Source organism: Mesoplodon bidens (genome assembly GCF_964165515.1).
Source record: "Mesoplodon bidens genome assembly, chromosome: 3".
NCBI classification, from domain to species: domain Eukaryota; kingdom Metazoa; phylum Chordata; class Mammalia; order Artiodactyla; family Ziphiidae; genus Mesoplodon; species Mesoplodon bidens.
Genome location: NC_138178.1, coordinates 118845638 through 118867368, shown reverse-complemented (window position 1 = coordinate 118867368; position 21731 = coordinate 118845638). Strand labels below are relative to the sequence as shown.

General features: G+C 34.6%; 1 protein-coding gene across 6 annotated transcripts in view; it reads right to left on the bottom strand.

Annotated features, from left to right (window-relative positions):
* The window catches only part of MIA2 (MIA SH3 domain ER export factor 2), a 111431-nt gene that overhangs the window by 34050 nt on the left and 55650 nt on the right, over window positions 1–21731 (bottom strand). For 4 of the 6 annotated variants that reach the window (XM_081228826.1, XM_081228831.1, XM_081228829.1 and 1 more), the window contains 10 exons: window positions 19437–19508; window positions 17807–17833; window positions 17142–17252; window positions 16411–16482; window positions 15667–15771; window positions 11751–11873; window positions 9761–9875; window positions 8514–8560; window positions 7571–7661; window positions 2602–2740 (listed from right to left, as the gene is read on the bottom strand). In XM_081228826.1, coding sequence (XP_081084952.1) covers window positions 2602–2740; window positions 7571–7661; window positions 8514–8560; window positions 9761–9875; window positions 11751–11873; window positions 15667–15771; window positions 16411–16482; window positions 17142–17252; window positions 17807–17833; window positions 19437–19508 — 902 coding nt within the window. The remainder of the gene's footprint in view (window positions 1–2601; window positions 2741–7570; window positions 7662–8513; window positions 8561–9760; window positions 9876–11750; window positions 11874–15666; window positions 15772–16410; window positions 16483–17141; window positions 17253–17806; window positions 17834–19436; window positions 19509–21731) is intronic. The other 2 variants (XM_081228827.1, XM_081228830.1) reach the window with 1 other exon arrangement.

The following is a 21731-nucleotide window of genomic DNA, read 5'->3' as shown; positions in this document are numbered from 1 at the left end:
ATGAATAGAAAGGTTGTAAATTCTGAACTGAATCCAAAGCATGATTGAAGTACACACCTTGGTAGTCAAAGAGCCTAACAAATCACCTAGCATCCTGATGTCAGTGAAGTTTTAATATTCTCTACGAGTTTCCGAACACATACAATAGAATCTCATTATTCCCGCTAGTTATGGTCTATAAAGTCACCACAAATCCTAAGTTAGCAAATACTGCTCCTAGGGGAAATACAGGGTTAGATTCCTATGAGCTCTGATCACAGCACTTTGATCATTAATACATAACCCTGTTGTATGTGTTTCTGGTTAAAGACACCTTATTTAATATATACTGCTGATTCATAACAAGGAACTCATGGCCCACAGCATTATAACTCATGCCTGAACAAAGTTTATCTGCACATGTATTTTCTCTAGAAGGCACAGCCCTGCCTTCCTGCACTTAGCAACGCTAGACAGCACTTCAGTACTACACTTGGGGGCCATTTTAAACAGCTAAATCACCTAAAAAATAAAAAATTAAGATGTGGCCCTAAATAAAGAACACTTGTTTACAGAATGAGAGCTGAAACAAGAAGGCAGAGTTCTTGTTCGACCTCAATTGGGAACATCCACACTGGGCAATTCAAATTTTCTGCCATTCTGTGCAAGTCTGCAAATGACCACTAAAGCTTTGCAAGTATTGATTTTCTTTTTAAAGATTTTTTTATATACGTTTATTTATATTTATTTATTTTGGGCCGTGCTGGGTCTTCATTGCTGCGCGTGGGCTTTCTCTAGTTGCGGCAAGCGGGGGCTACTCTTTTGTTGTGGTGTGCGGGCTTCTCACTGCAGTGGCTTCTCTTGTTGCGGAGCATGGGCTCTAGGCGTGTAGGCTTCAGTAGATGCAGCACACAGGCTCAGCAGTTGTGGCTCGTGGGCTCTAGAGCACAGCCTCATTAGTTGTGACGCACTGGCATAGTTGCTCCGCGGCATGTGGGATCTTCCCGGCCCAGGGCTTGAACCCGTGTCCCCTGCACTGGCAGGAGGATTCTAACTGCTGTGCCACCAGGGAAGTCCCACAAGTATCGATTTGGGGTTACATATAAATTTTCACAAGTAGGTGAATTTACAAATACAGAATCTACGAATAATGAGGATCAACTGTAAAAACTTCCATTAAGTTACAAAGAGGCTTGAAAGTCTGTTACATTTTAGTTCCTTTAATGACAGAAAAACATGTGATATAGTGTTATTTGGAAATCTGGTGTCTCCAGATAGGTATCTCAAGGGTCTTCTGTGTATCTATGCATTCAAGCATCAGCATACATACACATACACACACACACACACACACACACAATCTTTCACTACAATATATAAAAGCACTAAACATATTTATTCATATATTCAACAAATACTTATTGAATAACTACCATGTGCATAGTTTCAGGCACTGGGAATACAGAAGAGAAGAAAATGAAGTAATTATCTCATGGAGTTTACATTTAATGTGGGGAAGATTAAAAAAAAAGATAATCAATCATCAGAGGACAATGAAGAAAGATAAAGCAAGATACAAGATAAGGGGATAGGAAGGGGCAGGTATTATTTTAGTTACAGTAGCCAGGGAAAGATTCTTTGAGGTAACATTTGAACCTAGACTCAAGTGAAATGAAGGATTGAACCTTACACAGGGGAGTAACCACTCCAGGCAGAAGGAACAAGTGCAAAAGGCCCTGAGCTACAGATGTGCTTGGCATGCTAAAGATCATCAAAAAGGCCAGCATGGCTGGAAGACAGTGAGGGAAAAAGAAAATGAATAAGTTAAAATTAAAGAGGTAGCAACAGGCCAGATCTTATAGGGCCTTGGAGGCCATGATAAAAGCTGTGGATTAAATTCTGAGTGTGATGTGCAGGCACTTGGAATTTCCAAGCAAGAGAGTGACAATACCCATAATTTATGTTTTAGAGGGCTATGCTACAGAAAACACATGAGGAAGTTAAGAGTGGAAAGATGGAGACCACTCATGAGGCTACTGCAATAAACCAGGTACTAAGAGATGATGCCTGGGATCAGAATAGCAGTGTGGGAGGTGGTGGAAAGTGGTCAGATTCAAGACATAGGAAAGCTGACAGAATCTGACAACTGACTGAATGAAAGAGAGAAGGCAAGGACAGCTTAAGCACCTGCCCTGAACAGTTCAGCAAATGACACTGCCTTTTACTGAGACAAGCAACACTTGGGCTGCAGCAATTTACACAGGGGAGAGGAATCAGTTTTATATATATACAAGATGGAATTAATGGATAGTTCAATTAGTAAGATGTCCACCCAGATTCCCAGACCTGCAATATTGGGAAGTTTAATTAGCAATAATTTGCTGACTATTTATTAGAAGTTAAAGAGGATTTTGTGAACCAGCCTGGAAAGTCTACTATCATTTATATTTTCTTCCTTGAAGAAAAATGTGTCAAAATCAAATAACTTTCTTAAAAATAAATTAATGAAAAGCAACCCAGTCATAAATTGAGAACTGTGAATAATCACATAAGCTGCATATGCAACATTTTTAAGCTACTTTACTTCCCACTCAGTGGAGTCACCAACATAATTTTTATTACCTGTGAAGTGTCATTTCATTTTCTTGATACAGTTCAGTCATTACTTTAAGTTTCTGCTGAAGTTTTTGAGTCTCACTTTCAAACTGTGTATTTTCTGACTGTAAAGATGCTTGTTCAGTCTGGAGATTTTTAATACAGTCTACAGAAAAAGTTTTTAAATCACAATTAAAGGAGCAAATATTCTGAGTTGCACAGTAACATTTCATAAAAATAAAAATTACCAAAAATAATTAATAAACTAAATTCTTTGCAACAGAAAATCTATAAGGTATTTTGTTCACCTAAATACCTTTTAACATTTTAAAGAGCTATATAAATTATTATACATTATTTTATTATTTAAAGATTTCCTTTAAAAAAATTTCCTAAAACCTTCAATATTCTAATTCTAGCATCTAATTTTCAGTCTAGGAGACAAAAGTCACTAAAATTCTCAAAGTTTTGGTGATGAGGGTTTTGAAGGCAAATACTTTAGTTCAATATTTTCCATGAAACTACTTCCACATGATGAATAATGCATGTTTTTATCTAGTAAAAACTTTATCCATTAATAGTTAACTTCAACCCAGCCTCTTTTTAAGCCAAAATTTTGATATGTGTTATAAATCAAGCCAGAAATTTGGATCTTCTGATAACAAATGCTCCAAAGTCTTGCTAGCTTAAACCATATCAAAACTGGAAAGAAAAATACCAACTTTAGCTTTGTTTCAACCTAAAAGAATTATCTATTGAACTAAAATTAACAATTCTAATTAATTATGAATATTTTATAATTAGTGCAACCACTGTTTTTAAAACCTTATTACTCTTCCAACATAAGTTAATTCAACCCCTCTAAGACTGAGGTGATATCTCCCCCAAAATGTGTATGAATCACCACTATACCATATATCTTAAAACAAGGCAAAACACTCTGCCTAAAGAGGGCAGTTTCAAAATCATACTAACAAGCATTAAAATTTTATTAATTACATGTAATAGTATATAATTATTCTACAACATCTATTAAGTAAAGGTACACACCAAAATGACAGTTAAAGAAAATACCTTAACATTAAATGATTAAATGTGAAGGAAACTGTCCACATCTGTCTTTCCACAGAAATTTTTCAATCTATATCAGTTAAAAAGTGTTGACCTACGCTTTAAGCCATTGCCACTGTTAAGTCTTAACAATTCTTAACAAGCCATTGTTACGTCATTTAACTGACATTAATGTTGGATATTATCTCTGTTAAAATTGGATCATGTAGCAGGATACAAAATTAATGTACAGAAATCTCTGGCATTCCTGTACACTAATGATGAAAAATCTGAAAATGAAATCAAGAAAACACTCCCATTTACCACTGCAACAAAAAGAATAAAATATCTAGGAATAAACCTACCTAAGGAGACAAAAGACCTGTATGCAGAAAATTATAAGACACTGATGAAAGAAATTAAAGATGATACAAATAGATGGAGAGATATACCATGCTCCTGGATTGGAAGAATCAATATTGTGAAAATGACTCTACTACCCAAAGCAATCTACAGATTCAATGCAATCCCTATCAAACTACCACTGGCATTTTTCACAGAACTAGAACAAAAAATTTCAAAATTTGTTTGGAAAAACAAAAGACCCCGAATAGCCAAAGCAATCTTGAGAACGAAAAACGGAGCTGGAGGAATCAGGCTCCCTGACTTCAGACTATACTACAAAGCTACAGTAATCAAGACAGTGTGGTACTGGCACAAAAACAGAAAGATAGATCAGTGGATCAGGATAGAAAGCCCAGAGATAAACCCACGCACGTATGGCCAACTTATCTTTGATAAAGGAGGCAGGAATGTACAGTGGAGAAAGGACAGCCTCTTCAATAAGTGGTGCTGGGAAAACTGGACAGGGACATGTAAAAGTTTGAGATTAGATCATTCCCTAACACCATACACAAAAATAAGCTCAAAATGGATTAAAGCCTTAAATGTAAGGCCAGAAACTATCAAACTCTTAGAGGAAAACATAGGTAGAACACTCTATGACATAAATCACAGCAAGATCCTTTTGGACCCACCTCCTAGAGAAATGGAAATAAAAACAAAGATAAACAAATGGGACCTAATGAAACTTCAAAGCTTTTGCACAGCAAAGGAAACCATAAACAAGACCAAAAGACAACCCTCAGAATGGGAGAAAATATTTGCAAATGAAGCAACTGACAAAGGATTAATCTCCAAAATTTATAAGCAGCTCATGCAGCTCAATAGCAAAAAAACAAACAACCCAATCCAAAAATGGGCAGAAGACTTAAATAGGCATTTCTCCAAAGAAGATATACAGACTGCCAACAAACACATGAAAGAATGCTCAACATCATTAATCATTAGAGAAATGCAAATCAAAACTACAATGAGATATCATCTCACACCAGTCAGAATGGCCATCATCAAGAAATCTAGAAACAATAAATGCTGGAGAGGGTGTGGAAAAAAGGGAACACTCTTGCACTGCTGGTGGGAATGTGAATTGGTACAGCCACTATGGAGAACAGTATGGAGGTTCCTTAAAAAACTAAAAATAGAACTACCATATGACCCAGCAATCCCACTACTAGGCATATACCCTGAGAAAACCATAATTCAAAAAGAGACATGTACCAAAATGTTCATTGCAGCTCTATTCACAATAGCCCAGAGCTGGAAACAACCTAAGTGTCCATCATCGGATGAATGGATAAAGAAGATGTGGCACATATATACAATGGAATATTACTCAGCCATAAAAAGAAACGAAACTGAGCTATTTGTAATGAGGTGGATAGACCTAGAGTCTGTCATACAGAGTGAAGTAAGTCAGAAAGAGAAAGACAAATACCGTATGCTAACACATATATACGGAATTTAAAAAAAAAAAAAAAAAAGTCATGAAGGACCTAGGGGCAAAAAGGGAATAAAGACACAGACCTACTTGAGAATGGACTTGAGGATATGGGGAGGGGGAAGGGTAAGCTGTGACAAAGCGAAAGAGAGGCATGGACATATATACACTACCAAACGTATGGTAGATAGATAGTGGGAAGCAGCCACAGAGCACTGGGAGATCAGCTCGGTGCTCTGTGACCGCCTGGAGGGGTGGGATGGGGAGGGTGGGAGGGAGGGAGATGCATGAGGGAAGGGATGTGGGAACAGATGTATTTGTATGACTGATTCACTTTGTTATAAAGCAGAAACTAATTTAAAAAATTAAAAAAAAAAAAAAAAATTGGATCATCCCGGGCTTCCCTGGTGGCGCAGTGGTTGGGAGTCCGCCTGCCGATGCAGGGGACACGGGTTCATGCCCTGGTCCGGGAGGATCCCACATGCCGTGGAGTGGCTGGGCCCGTGAGCCATGGCCGCTGAGCCTGCGCGTCCGGAGCCTGTGCTCCGCAACGGGGGAGGCCACAACAGTGAGAGGCCCGCGTAACGCAAAAAAAAAAAAAAAAAAAAAAAATTGGATCATCCCTACTTAAAAAAAAAATTTAAACAGTTAAATCTTCATTATATTTTTGTACTTCTACCTTAACTATTTTGTTTCAAATCCTCTGTATCTTAAAAGAGGACTGTAAATGATTACCAAAAAAGGCAAGATCAGAGGAGAAACAGTTTAGAAGAAAACTTTCCTGTTATGAATAGAAGATCAATTACACAAATTTATCTTTCATGACCCATTAAAAAAAAGAAAGATTTGGAAGAAGCATACAAACACAAAGTCTCCAAATACTACTTTTAGAAAATAATAATTTGCCAAGAAATTTTATTAAGTGATGGGGTAACTGGTGAGCAAATTCCTTGCTATTCTAGCACTTACTACAGTTCCTCACTGAGAGCCTGTTAATGTACTAAAATATGGCTTCCTTGAAAGCAGGCTCCATATCTTTTCCTCCTGTAAATCTCCCATGGCTTTTAGCACTATGCTTTACATATAGCAAAATGTTATTTTTAAGTTAAAATTAATGTTTTTCAAAATCCAAAAAAAATCCAACTACCAGTATCGTGTGAATAGGGCAATGATAATTTTTTAAATAATCTGTATCTCTGGTGGTTCAACCTTTTCAAAAAGTGTCTTATTATAAATACAGTTCACTTATTTTAGAAATTTTTGAAAATACAATTAAGTACAAAGAAAATAGAAATCTGTCCCGTATTCAAAAAGAATCATGGTTGACATTTGAGAATGTTCTTCCATTATTTTTTTATGCTAACAGTTACGGTGAATTTTTTTTTTTTTTTACAAAATGGAATGTTACTTATATCAACTTTAAAAAATGTCAAACCTAACTAACTGCATTTGTTTACTTTAGGAAAAAAACACTATCAGCAAAATAAATAAAAATCTTTTCAATTAAAAAAAAAACTTCAGTTCTACAGGTCTAACATCATTCCTGTATGTGCTAATATAATATGCATGTACATTAAAGGAAAAAACTATCCTGTAAAAAGTTCTGTAAAATACAGTAGTACCACTACTAAAAATCAATTTTGCAGTTAACAAAGATTTTTTTTTAACATCTTTATTGGAGTATAACTGCTTTGCAATGTTGTTAGTTTCTGCTATATAACAAAGTGAATCAGCTATACGTATATATATATCCCCATATCCCCTCTCTCTTGCACCTCCCTCCCACCCTCCCTATCCCACCCCTCTGTTAACATTTTTAATTTGCTACTTTTTAACAACTAAAACCATACCACGCGTATGATACTGAAATTCAAAGGTAAGTAGTTTTACATGTTTTTTAAAATAATGCCATTAATTTTATATAAATATGGAGAAAAGGATATGGCTTTACCAACAACAATAAAACCTCATGACTAACTTTTCAGATAACCAACAAAAGTAAAAAAAAAATCAAATTGTATCTCCCCATAATTGATTCAATTAATGTACCATTCTCTATAAAATGTATTTATTTAGAAAAACTTTATAAGTATGTAGATTACCTACCTGTAAGCTCTTCTTTTGTTTTATCAACTTCGGATAATTGAGTGTAAATTTGGTTTCTTTCTCCTTCTAGGGTTTTTAAAGAAGCTCTTAACTTCAAAGAATGGGAGAAGGAGAAGGAAGAAAAGCAACATTAATCAATTATACCAAAAAAACCCAAAAACATCTCAACACACCATCCCAATCCCTTGAAGCTCTTTTACACTCTGATGAAATTATTGCCTAGACTACACAAACCAACAATGTAGCTTCCATCCTGGAAAGTTAGCAAAGTCATCAATAGTTGTAAATCTCCAAACAGGAACAGAGAAGATCAGTGACAGATGCTTGAATAGTAGCTATTTGCTTTCAGCACGTAAGATTTTTTTTTCATTTTTTGTAGTTCTGGGTTTTTTTTTTCCCCTGCAGTGGAAGCTTTGGAGTCTTAATGACTGGACCGCCAGGGAAGTCCCAGCACATAAGTTTTGATTAAAGCAACCTTCAAACTACATTACCAAGACTTCACATAGATCAATAAAGATCAGGATACCACTACTAGGATGAAAAAGGTTAGGGATAAACCACAAGAAAATGAATCTAATACCTACTTCTCAAAATAAGATATTAGGCAATAGGGGATCAGAAAATACTGAGACCAGAGGATGAAGAATGCATAAAGAGGGAAGTATGGGAGAATATATAGTAAACATTCTTAATATATTCCTTATCCAAAGAAATGAGTGTATACCTTGAAAAATTTTATGATAAATTCTAAAAATTAACAATATAATTTTATAATAACAATAGTTACTATAAAAAAAGAAAAAAGCAATTGAAGAAAATTCTGATCACTTCTAAAAATTCTATCACTTCATGGTAACTATAAAATGGACTTTTAAAAGTTACTAGGAAATATGGATGTTTATTTCTTTCTCTATATTCTTTACATTTCTGTAGTAATGCAAACCTTAGCAGCATGAATCAGTTTCTTCAAAGCTCCTTTTGGTTGATTATCTATAGTGAAAAACAAAAACATAATAATAAATTGAGAAAACAGTGCAATGCCACAACAGACATTCAAATGATTTTATTAGTTCACTCAAGTAGAGCCTTATAATCCCTCTTCTTGCTACAATAAAGAACTTAATATACGGCAGAAGAGCCTCGAACCTGCTCCCAGGAAGCTAAACTAAAAAAGCACTGGAAGTACCACAGTATCATCTAACAAGGTTCTTCACCACTAACTCCAAGAACAGAGTTATAACAGGGATTTGGTATTCACCTAAATCCAGCCCACCATCTCAATTATTCTTAGAATCCTTCAGCACACAAAATATGAGTGGAATTATACTCCAAATTAAAACATTAAAAAAGCATGAGTTTTCTCATTAGAAAAAGAATTATTTCTTACAAAATAAAGCAGAAGTGAAAAAGTATAAACAGAACTATATGTATTTACTTTAAAATGTACTTTTCTTCCAACACATTAATGCTATCATCAAAGAAAATCTTTTTAAAAATCACACCTTCTCCTTAATATTTGTTAATTATACAGGGGATGGAGGGAGAGAAAAGAGAAAGGGCACAAAAGTCAGAAGAACTATCATTGGGAGAAACTGGATGAAGATACATGGGACTTCTCTGTACTGCTTTTACAACTTTCTGTGAGTCTATAATCATGTCAAAACAAAATGTTCTTTTTTTAAGTCAAAGGAATTGGTTTGAAAATACACTAGGTGGCTATAGTGAACCTAACTTTTGCTGAGTTTCCAGACTGCAACCAGCAATGGCAATAAGAATTTGGGATGGCCAAGATTAAAGTACTGTAAACATCTGAACCATCTAAAAAAAAAAGGTATCCTGAGGCGTTCATTTATATAACACTCGTTTTTCAAACCACTCACCCAGCCATTTGATCAGCTTACAGTACAGGGAAAAACAGGCATGGAAATGATTATGATGCAATGTGAAGAGTGCTGTAATGTACAACATATAAAAAGAACAGAGAGGGAGAAGACTGAAGGTCTATCTGAGGGGCTGAGAAAAGATTTACTGAAAAGGTGTTATCCCAGCCGAAACAACCATAAGGGATAGTGAGAGAGGGACAGGATATTACACAAGTATATAAAGAACATGGTGCACATGGGGAACTAAAAGGAAATACAAGAGCCAGTCATCGTTTTCGGTAAAAGAGGATAAGTCATGACTTAATACCTAAGTCCGCACCATTCCCTGAATCACTCTTCATTTCCAAGTTATCATCATCTGTTATGTCTTCTCCAAGCACAGCAGCCCAGTCTTTCATCTTTTGTAAGCGCTCAGTCAGAGACTTGACATTTAGCAAAGGGGGAAAAAAAGAGAGAGGGTAATACCTTATGCTAACAGCTTTACAACTTCTGAATGCATAGTTGTAGTCTAAAAATCAATCCACATAGATGACGGTACAGGAGCTCTTATTCTCCACCTGGCATAAAATATGTAAACACTCTCAAAAACTAACATATATTTACTATTAAACTCTGCAAGTTAAAAATCAAAACTGGTTATTCCTAAATCAAAAACAATACTTGATAATGGCCCATTTTTGCTAAAAGTATCACATGACTATAAAGGAACAAAACATTTCTTACATGATGTTTCTCACTTGCCATAGTAAGAGTGGTCATTAACATGAGAGTCAATTTTGTGTGAAGTCAAACAAATCCTCAAGTGAGGTATGTGATATATGAAAAAATCACAGATTTCACAGATACAATTTATTCAAGTAAACAACTAGCTGAAGAGCTCAACTGACATAAAGAAAAGGAAATTATAAAAGAGAACCTGAATTGGAACGTTAGAGGTTTTCCAACAGTACTTTTTTGAATTTTCTTAAATAAAGGAAGATTTTCTTAAACCATAGAGAATAAAATAGACTGTCCCACGTATTTCTGTGGAAGGACCCACCTAAAAAAACCCATTCTGCTCTACAATTTCCACCCTTCGATCTCCTCCCTCTTGAGTTCCAGGCACAAATACCATGGCCTACAACTTTGAGTAGAGCTTGAGATTAGCATCTCATTCTTGTGCTGTTAGGAAGAGTCCCAAGTTCTTTAGTAGAGTAAGGTTAGGGGAAAAAAATAAAACAACAAAACAAATAAAACAACAAAAAAAATAAAACAAATTATGAATACAAATCCTAAAGATGGAATCTTAAAAACATCCTTAGTAGCAACGTAAATAGCATAAATGTATAGCTTTCAAGATAAAAACATCCACTTCACTGTGCAGATTACAGAATGTAAATTGTACAGCTTATTACTTAGTATTTACACTTGAGTATCTGTTTGCAGCTTGAAAGTGTAAGATTTAAAAGGGTGGGCAGGTGGACATATATACACTACCAAATGTAAAATAGATAGCTAGTGGGAAGCAGCTGCATAGCACAGGGAGATCAGCTCAGTGCTTTGTGACCACCTAGAGGGGTGGGATAGGGAGGATGGGAGGGAGATGCAAGAGGGAGGAGATATGGGGATATATGTATATGTATAGCTGATTCATCTATAAAGCAGAAACTAACACACCATCGTAAAGCAACTATACTCCAATAAAGATGTTAAAAAAATAAATAAATAAAATAAAAGGGTAGGCAGGAAAAAGTGGTAGGAGGGAAAGACGGGGTGTAGGAAAAAAAAAAATCAACAAATCCGAATAGTAATATCAACTATTTTATTCCTATTGGAGTCAAATTTCAATTAGATTTACTTAAAGTATTCCTCTCTGTAAAAGTACATATAACAGTTAATCTAGTATTAAAGACATTCAGCCAATACACATAATCTCATTTGTCCATTTTATAAAATTCTTTCCAACCTCTTCTTATCAACAAAAAAAGATGGCAGTCTTAAGATAAAAGGTAAAATCCAATATCCTTTGTCTCTCTTCACTAAATACCTAGGCTAAAATACAGAGGAGAGAAGAAAAAAGGACACAGGGAATATAGATGTATATATACTACAAATCTACAAAGTCTTCAAGGAACATTAGTCAGCAAGGATAACAACACTGGTACAAATTGGAATGTATATGCCCAAAAGTACACTTCTTCAAATTTGGCCAAATAAATTATCAAAATAAAAGCTGCTAAAAACAAAAATTCTCAAATTTCACAAATTAGTATAAAATTTTAGCTTAACTCATTCACTAAACCAGTAGGGTCATTTACCTTAATCTGATTTTCTTTATCACATAGAACTTGTTCCACATGTACTTTGGAGTCTTCGAATGTTATTTTCTGTTTATTAAGTTCATTCACTTGTTCCCTCCATTCTTCAGCTTCTTGTGAAAGCTAAAATTCAAACCCCAAATAAAAAGAAAAGCAACATATTATCCATCATACTTATGTGTAGGTACACTTATTTATATATCTAAGGTGTATCATTAATAGAACCTCACAAAAAGGAAAAGTACCTCATATTATCTTATCATACGTGGGTGTAGATGCACTTATTTATATACCTAGGTGTACCACTAATAAATATACAACACAATGTGTTACTGAGAAGGGAGAGAGAAAGGGAGGGGGGGAAGGAGAGAGGAAGGAAAGGAGGAATGGAATGAGGAAAGAAGGGAAGGAAGGGAAGCAGGAAGGAAAGAAGGGCTACTGTTTTCAAAGAACTTTCAAAACAGGGGTAAGGCAAAATAATACACTTAAAACAATCTTCAACTGATTTACATAATAAACTTATATCAAATAAAAAGCGTTCTAAGACAAGCATATTTGTTAGCTTTGGCCATTCCTTACCATTCCTTATATCCCATATAACATGCCATACCTTACTTGTATTAAAATTTATTTTTTTTAATCATGTGCCATTTTGTGGTTAACTAACCTTCAGAAATACCATTAATCTAGAACAGATCAAATTCTGCATAAATAATCTTTTACCGTATATACTTTTACAGGAGAGGAAAGACTTTCTCAACATGAATTAAAGATAAAGATTGTTATAAAAGATAAACTTAACTACATACTGCTTAAAAGCTTTGCAAATCAAAAAATAACAGAAAATTTAAAAACAAGCAAGTAATGAGAAAGAAATTCTTATATATACCAAAGGGTTAATAACCTTGACATGCAAAGAGCTCTTAGAAGTCATTAAGAAAAATAGCCCCCCCCAAAAAAATAGAATCAGCAAGCAATTTACAAAAGAATCGGCCTACATATATATATATGAAAAAAAAAGGCCAATTTTATTTAGTCTTTAAAACTCTATTCTATCAAATAGTAATTACTGGGTTTCTCTGAAAAACTAAGGTTTCATTAGCATATTCCCTAGCACGAGAAAAACCAATCCTTCTCCATGCATGTATAATAGAATAAGACAACACTGACAGATTAAAAATAAATAAGAATTGAAGAATGAAACTTAGATTTGGTGATTGGCTGGTCTCTAGTGATTTACTAAAGAGACTGTATACACAGCATGCAGTCTTATAAGGTTAAAGAAGGAATGTGTTAGAACATGGAATCAGTGAATACAGAATAGTTTATTTCAAGAACTCTGGTGATTAAAAAGGAATTAGATGAAAGCAGCTATAAAGAGTAAGACAATCTAGGTGAAATTTTTTTTCAAGGTACAAAAGGTCACTTTTGATTATATTGATAACATAGCAAAATTAACACAGGGTGTACCGCCACTTTCTCCTGAAATCTACTAAGATGACAGTAAAGAGGTTTAAGGGAAAAAAAGCATAAACCCACAAAGAAAAAGTGAAAACGTGATGAGGAAAAAGATAATTCTAGAAGTGGAAAGTGGAAAGAGATGGAAGCACGGTAAAAGACCAGACAGAAGTGAAATCTAAGGCAGAAGATGGGAGACTCTAAAAGCAGGTTGACTTGATACAACTCAGAATGGCTCATGATTTGGAGGCACAAGTACTACGGTATATGTGGAATGAAAAGAGGAGGACTGCCCCAAAGTCTGTATGAAAAGCAGTTAGAAAATCCCCTAAGTTCTCCCCGCACACATATACACACACTCTAATTCTCAATCCATCCCTCTCCCCCACACACACACCACTGTCTTTCACATGCATGCACACATGCATGTGCACAGGCACACTCACACACATACACACACATCTGGCAAGAACCTGGAAGGTTATGCTCTGGAGAGCTAGAATCTGAAACTCTGGGACACCTGACCCAGGTAAAGGTGTGAGTAACAAGATGAAAACATAAAAGCATTAAGCGAAAGTTGACTTACTGAAATGAAGAGTGAGATACCAGCCCTCCTTACCTCACTAAGCTGCTTACCTCACTGTTGGCAAACAGGCTTATACCTCCCAAATGGGAACTATGGAGGAGTCGTCCCTGTGGAAAATGGTCTTTGAATACCAACAATTGGGGATCCTCCAATGAAATACCCTAGCCAGATTACCCTACGGAGGGGTCCACAAAAAACACACACAGAGCTTCCAATTAGATTTGGAGGGCTTCACTATTAAATGAGCAGACACCCAAGAACCATCAAATACCTGAAAAAAGAAACTCTTAGATAAAACACATAGACTAAAACAGAAAATAAAGGAGCTCAAAGGAAACAAGGCAACTCAGGGAAAAATGTGTCAAAAAAGAGAAAAAAAAAAACCCATAATATCCTCAGCAAAGTAAGACACTGCATCCATGAAACCAGAAAAAGGCATAAGCAAAACAAAGAACTCTTACAAGTGAAAAATATCAGAGAATAAGTGAATGAAAGTTCCACAGACACAAAGAAACCAAAAAAGACATTTTCAATAATTTCATATATCATACAAAATACACCCCAAAAAGTATGAAATAATTTAAGTAAATTTCCCAGAACTGAATCAAGAGCAAGTTTCCAGACTGAGAGTATCCAACAAATGTATAGAAAAAGACCCACACTAAGGCACGCCATCATGAAATTTTGGAGAACTGGAAACAATGAAAGATATTAAAATTTTCTACCGGGGAAAAGAGTAGGTCACAAAAAAGGTTCAGTAATCCAAATAGCATTTGACTTCTCAAAAGTAATACTGGAAAATGAAGACAATAGAGCGATTATGTCAAAATATCAAGAAAAAAAATTTCAACCCAGAAGATACCCAACCAAAATGTTAACAGTATGAAAGAAGAAGACAGTCTAAGTCATGAAAGTTTTTTAAAAGTTACCTCCTATACCTTTTCTCAGGAAGCTAATCAAGGGAATTCACCACATAGAAGCACAGGTAGGACACAGGAAATAAAAGATCTAACACAAAAGAAAGACAAGGGAAAGGATGGGGGTGAAGTGAAATCTCAGAACAGCAGAAGTATAACAGACCTAGAGAACAAGTTCCTACTGGACCAGGAGGATGGAAGACCCCAGGAAGGACTGCTTCAAGGAAAAAATGAAATTAATAGATTAACCAAAGCATTTGAACACATAAATATTTACATAATCTCTAAAAGAGATATATATGATTGAACTACAGATGAATTACAGATAGGTATAAAAGAAACAAGACAATTATTAACTCTAGGGCAAATAAAATGTTGAGTGAAACGGAATATGTAACAGAGCACACCATGTGTCTCAGCTGTATTATTTAGAAAATCATAAATAATATAATCATTAAAAAATGTTCCCACTGAAAAATTATAATTGTATCGGGACAACAGCTGGAGAGGAAATATATTTGGGTATGTGGCAGTGTCTACATATGTCTACATATGTGGGGAGGAAGAGGGTAAAAGTTAAATCCTCATTAGATCTGCCACAACAACTGCTTCTGTCTTCAGGGCCCAGACACACAGCTGCAATAACTCTCATGGTATTCTCTGCCCTCCTTTAGTGGCTTTGAAGATTTGTGATAAATGCTATTTGTTATTATTATTATTAAAGTGCTGAGTGCCCGGGCTTACTTTCACTCCTGGCGGAAGAGGGTTCCAGGAATACAGACCTCTGTATCCTATATAAAAGAGACACCATAGGATATACATAGGAGATTGTCCTGCTCTTGTGGTCTCCAGAAAGAGCCTACTTTTGCCCCTAGCATGGGTCAGTCATGATTATGCCCTTCTAGAACGCTTATAATTACATACTCACAAGCTGGAGTCCCTTTACAGTACAAACCTGTTTCTGGCTTTCCTGAAGTTGAGAATTTTCACTCAAAGCTTCCTTTATAGCTACCTTAAGTCTTTCTTCATTCATCTGAAATATTTTGAAGGTTGTTTTGGCCTAAGTAAAATACAACATATTGAGATTACAAGAATTAGTTTAACACAATAGCTCTTTTTTACACACACTCCCTGAAACACGGAATTAAAATAAAAAATGTGCCAATATTAATAGGAGAGGCAGCATGCTGTAGCAGAAAAAATGGCTGGCCTAGACTCAAGGTCTAGTCACTCAAGGTCTAGTTGCTCTGCCACTAACTTGCCACATGACCTTGGACAAATGATTTAACCTCCTGTAACCTTCTATGTACTACGCGGCAAATTCTGTTAACTTTCTACTGTCTGTCTCTCTTACCAGAATTTAAAATCCACAAGAGTCTTTCTATTTTGTCTATTTTGTTATTATTATTATTAAAGTGCTGAGTGCCCGGGCTTACTTTCACTCCTGGCGGAAGAGGGTTCCAGGAATACAGACCTCTGTATCCTATATAAAGGTGCCAATCACCTTGAACAGTGACTAGTACATAGCAATGGCTCAATAAATACTGTCCAATGAAAAAAATGAACTTTCCTCAGATACCCTGTACTTTTAAAATACATCTGAATTCTATTATTATATCTTATTCTTTAATTATAAAAGTAATAGTAAAATGTAACTGATTTTCAAAAGCAACAGAGCTATTAAAGTAATTCAACTTACTTCAGATACTTGTGATTTGAGGGACTTTGATTCATCTTCTAGGGACTGTATCCTTTTTGAAATATCCACCATCTAAAAAGGCAGTATAAATCAATAAACAAGTATATACTAAACTCCTCCAGTTTCCAAGATGCCATATATATTAACTATATTATTAACCTAACATTTTTGCTCCAAAAGTGAGGGTTCAAATTAAGAAACATTCTCAGCCATATGCTTAAAGGGATTTCATACAAAAGTTACATAACAACAATATTTCAACTCATCTTTAATATTTTGTAACACTTAAGTTATATAGGCTCAAAAGAAGTCCACTAGCATTATATCTTACTAAATAGTCTCACACACATCAAGATCATCCTTAAGACAGATTTTAAAATAGAAAGACAAATAAAGGAAAGTTAAAGTTCTTAATACATGTTTTGAGTAGTTTTTTAAAATCCACTATGTATGTGACTGTTCAACTTAAATTATTTATGTGAGCTACTTCCATAGTGCAAATAGAAAATTTCTATAAGAATATGAAAGAAATGTAACATAATAATGGTATCCCCTAACAAATGAAAAGAGCTAGTGGATCTGGAAATTTTTATTCTCCACTTTACAGCCTTCTGTATTCATTGGATTTCTTTTTTTTTCCAGTGCATGTAATACTTTAACCAATATCATATCATTTTTTTAACTCAATAAATATCTTTTTCCTACAGTCTCCTCAAACACAAAAGTCTTACCAATTCATCTTGTTCCAAATGTTTAGATTTCTCTTCTTTTAACTCTTTTTCTAGAATGAGTATTTCATCCTCAAGTTCAGATGTGGACCTAGTCAGCTTTTCACAGACTGCCTAAAAGAGGAAGCCAACTTTATAAGACTGACATGGAAATTTTTGGTCAAGATAAATCAGATGAGTGTAATCAAATACATACACTATAAGTTAAATAAGTCTAGTTTATATATTTGTTCATTTTTATAACACTGAAATGACAGCAATACTAGCAGGTATTGCAAATTTTTTCTATAAAGAGACAGAAAGTAAATATTTTAGGCTTGAAGGCCACACAGTTTCTGTCCCAGCTATTCAACTGATATGCATATGTAGTGAGAAAGCAAAGGCTATACGTAAATGAATGAGCATGGCTGTTTCAATAAAATTTTATTTACAGTAACAGGTGGAGAGCTCAGAGTGTAGTTTGCCAACTTCTGCTCTAAAGCATTGTAAAAGAAACCATAAGAAAAAAAAAAATTTAATATAAATACATAAAATAAAAAATAAATTCAAAAAACAATCAAGATAATATTCCACACTGAATTAAGACATATTTTCTGTGACCTTTTTAATTTAAAATGATTAGTTGTTGGATTATTCCAATTGGATTTTAAATACTGTAATAAACATACCTCTGATATTTGTGATCCTTCAACAAACTTGTTAAAAAAAAACCAAAAGAATCAAAGAATTTAATGCAGGCCAAAATAAGAGTAGCACAACTACATACTATATTATACTGCTTAAAAAACTCATTTACATATATACATATATATATATATATATATATATATATATATATATATTTCCCCAAATTTGACTATCTGATTATATGAATTCTCTGAATTGAATCAAAATTAATCTATTGTTTTGATTTTATCTATAGATTCAAACATCAATTTTTTAAATTATATCACATTATAGTTTATATTCAACTATGTTTACCAATCTTGAAAATAAATACTATATGTTTAAAAAAATTACTAAAATTAGAGGAAAACTTCCAAAATATTCATTATAAAGTAAAAATTTAGCTAATTTTATGGCCAGATTACATAAATTCAATGCCTGAGAATAAATTGGTGTGTTTTATTTTATCCACAACATCACAAAGCTTGAGTAAATATTTTTGCTCTCCAGTTTTTGCTGTTTTGTCAGCATGCTAAATTCCTTATAAAATTCTCTTTTAATCAATCTAATAAATTACTACCATAACAGCAGTTAAAACAGAGGGTCAACAAATAAAATACAACAATTTCAACAAGTTCTTAAGAATATTAATAGATAACAAATGAAGAAAGAAAAGGTTAAGAAATTAATTTCATTTGGAATTCAATTTATAATTTCCTTTGGACTCTACTAAGAAATTCTGATTCATGATACATATGCTTTCTGATGATTACAGACATCAGTGATTGAGAACCACCAAGCTGAACTGACTGAACTTGTACAACAAAGGTACAGAGTCCATTGTTTTCTACTTTAATATTAGTATGCTTTTTACAACATTTCCATCTCTAAAGAAATTGCTATTACTTACCCTAATCTGTTGTAGCTTAGCTAAATGACAAATTATCACAGTTTCCTTCCTTACTATTACCTAAATCATGCCTCACTCAGGAGAGCTGACTCTTTATCTCTTCCAAACTCCACATTCAGTGGCATCATGTTGGTACCTTGAAACTGGTCAACATGGGAGTATTTACACAACAGAACCCAGCAAATGCTACAAATAAAGGCTCCTGCTTTTTAAAGAGCCAGCTGTTAAACATTTACAAGCACACCACTGTGTATAACATAAATCTTTGGTCTAATTCTAGTCAGCTCCTAATACATTGGTATGAGGTAAAAGCAAGTACTGCCTCAACTTAGATAATTTTTCATTGCCAACTATTCCTAAATTTATGAAAATAAATCCTATTTCTCCTTCCTAGAGCAAACTGAGTCAAAAAAGAAATGGTTACCTTAATACATTTCCCAGGAATTAAGAATAAAGAGCTTCTATATAGCTCTAGATTACATTGAACTGAATATGCTTCACTGAAAACAAGTTATCAACAAGAGGTCAAATTTTTAAAATACCTTATGCTACTTACTAATATTCTGTTTCCTATATTTAACTTGTTCAGTTTTAACATCTAGAGATACTCTTTCACATTTCCTTTGAAATGTGAGTTTTGAAAAGATACATGACTTTCAAAATTTATGTTATTTAGTAAGAATCTTTCCCCTAACTTTTATAATTATACTATTTGTTTTTACCTCCAAACTTTGTGCTTCTGTTGACTCCTTCTCAAAGCTGGCATCCTTTAAAGATGACTCTAAGCCTTCAAACTGAAAGAAAGCAACACTGTAGTAAAAGGGCCATAAATTTTATTCCAAACTACACCTGCCCTATGACCCACCAATTCCATGAGAAGGAAGAGTAAATCCTCACTGCAGAAAGATAATATTGCCTACAGTTTCAAATTTACCACTATAATTTTTGTTATACTATTACTGATACTCAACGTAAAATAATCTGGCATTCAAGAAAACAAGATCTGACTGAGAACCAAGAGAAAAAAATGAGCAAGAGAGCAGACTCTTGGAGGATTCAGGTAATACAGTTCTCCTTCAGACATTAAAATAAGTAAGCTTGATATGTAAGAGGAACCAAAATAATTAAACCAGAAAAAAAGAACTACAAAAAGAGCGAAACAGGGCCTCCCTGGTGGTGCAGTGGTTGAGAGTCCGCCTGCCGATGCAGGGGATGCGGGTTCGTGCCCCGGTCCGGGAGGATCCCATATGCCGCGGAGCGGCTGGGCCCGTGGGCCATGGCTGCTGAGCCTGCGCGTCCGGAGCCTGTGCTCCGCAACGGGAGAGGCCACAGCGGTGAGAGGCCCGCGTACCGCACAAAAAAAAAAAAAAAAAAAAAAAAAAAAAAAAAAAAAGAGCGAAACAAACTTTAGAACTGAAAAAGGAAATAAATGAAATTAAGATGGTTTGAAAGACGATTAGACACAGATGAAGACAATTAGTAAAATGGAAGCTAGATTAGAAGAAAACATCTAGACTGAAGTGTGAACAAAGAGATAAGAAACCCAGAAAAGAACATAAGAGATACATGGGATATAGTAAAAAACTAAAATACAAGTGTTTAAAATTACAGGAAGAGAAGAAAAAAAAGCAATAACAATATTTGAAAAGGTTATGATCAAGAGTGTTACAAAACTAAAGAAAGACATTAAGCCACAGATTCTAGAACATCATGAAGCCTAGGGATGATAAATAGAAGAAACCACATCTAGACAACTAGTAATGCTGCTGAAAATCAAAGATAAAGAGAAAATCATAAAAGTAGCCAGATAGTTTCTTAAGAAGTTATACAATACCTGCCCTATGACCTACCAATTCTAATACTAGATATTTACAAAAGAGAAATGAAAATATATACCCCCCACACACAAAAAGATAGAATGATCATAGCAACTTTATTCATAATAGCCAAAAGCTAGAAATAACCATATTAAGTGGTAAATGGATAAAAAAATTGATATGTTGATGTAATGCAAATTTAGTTGCAAGTTAAAATTTAAAAACTACTAATATATGCAACAACATAGTGAATCTCAAAAACACAATGCTAACTGAAAAAAGGCAGAAACAAAAGAGTATGATTTCATTTATACAAACTCTGAAACAGACAAAAACTAATTTATGGTGATAGAAATGAAAACAGTGGTTGCTGGCAGGGGTAGGGGACTGAGTGAAAATGAGCACAAGGGAAATATAAGGGTGATAGAAATGTTTTATGTATTGATGGGAGTGGTAGTTTCATGGGTGAATATACCTGTCAAAATTCACAGAACTGCATATTTAAGAATGTCCATTTTATTATATGAAAATTATACCTCAATTTTTTAAATTGAAAGAGAAAAAATACAAAACAAGATCACCAAATTGCAATAAAACTTATAGCTGACTTTGACCCACAAACAACACGTCAAGGAAAAAAATCAGTAAAATGAGATGTCCAAAGTGCTTAAAGAAAATAACTGCAACTGCCATCTCAGACTTCTATAAAGAGCATTATACAAAATGGAGAAATAAAGACATTATCAGACAAACAAAAACTAAGAGAATTTATCAACAGTATATTCCAGAAAAGAAAAGACCAGGAAGTTTCTCTGTCCTTCAGGAGGAAGGAAAATCATCCCAGACAGAAGGTGGAAAGGAAAGAAAGAATAAAGAACAATGGAAAGAATAAATGTGTTGATAAATCCAAATGAATCTTGACTGTTTCAAAGGATAATAAAACGATTTGGAGGTTTATATAAATATAAAGTCAAAATATAGTGCAACAGGGCTTCCCTGGTGGAGCAGTGGTTAAGAATCTGCCTGCCAATGCAGGGGACATGGGTTCGAGCCCTGATCTTGGAAGATCCCACATGCCACGGAGCAACTAAGCCCGTGTACCACAACTACTGAGCCTGCGCTCTACAGCCCACGAGCCACAACTACTGAAGCCCATGTGCCTAGAGCCCATGCTCCGCAACAAGAGAAGCCACCACAATG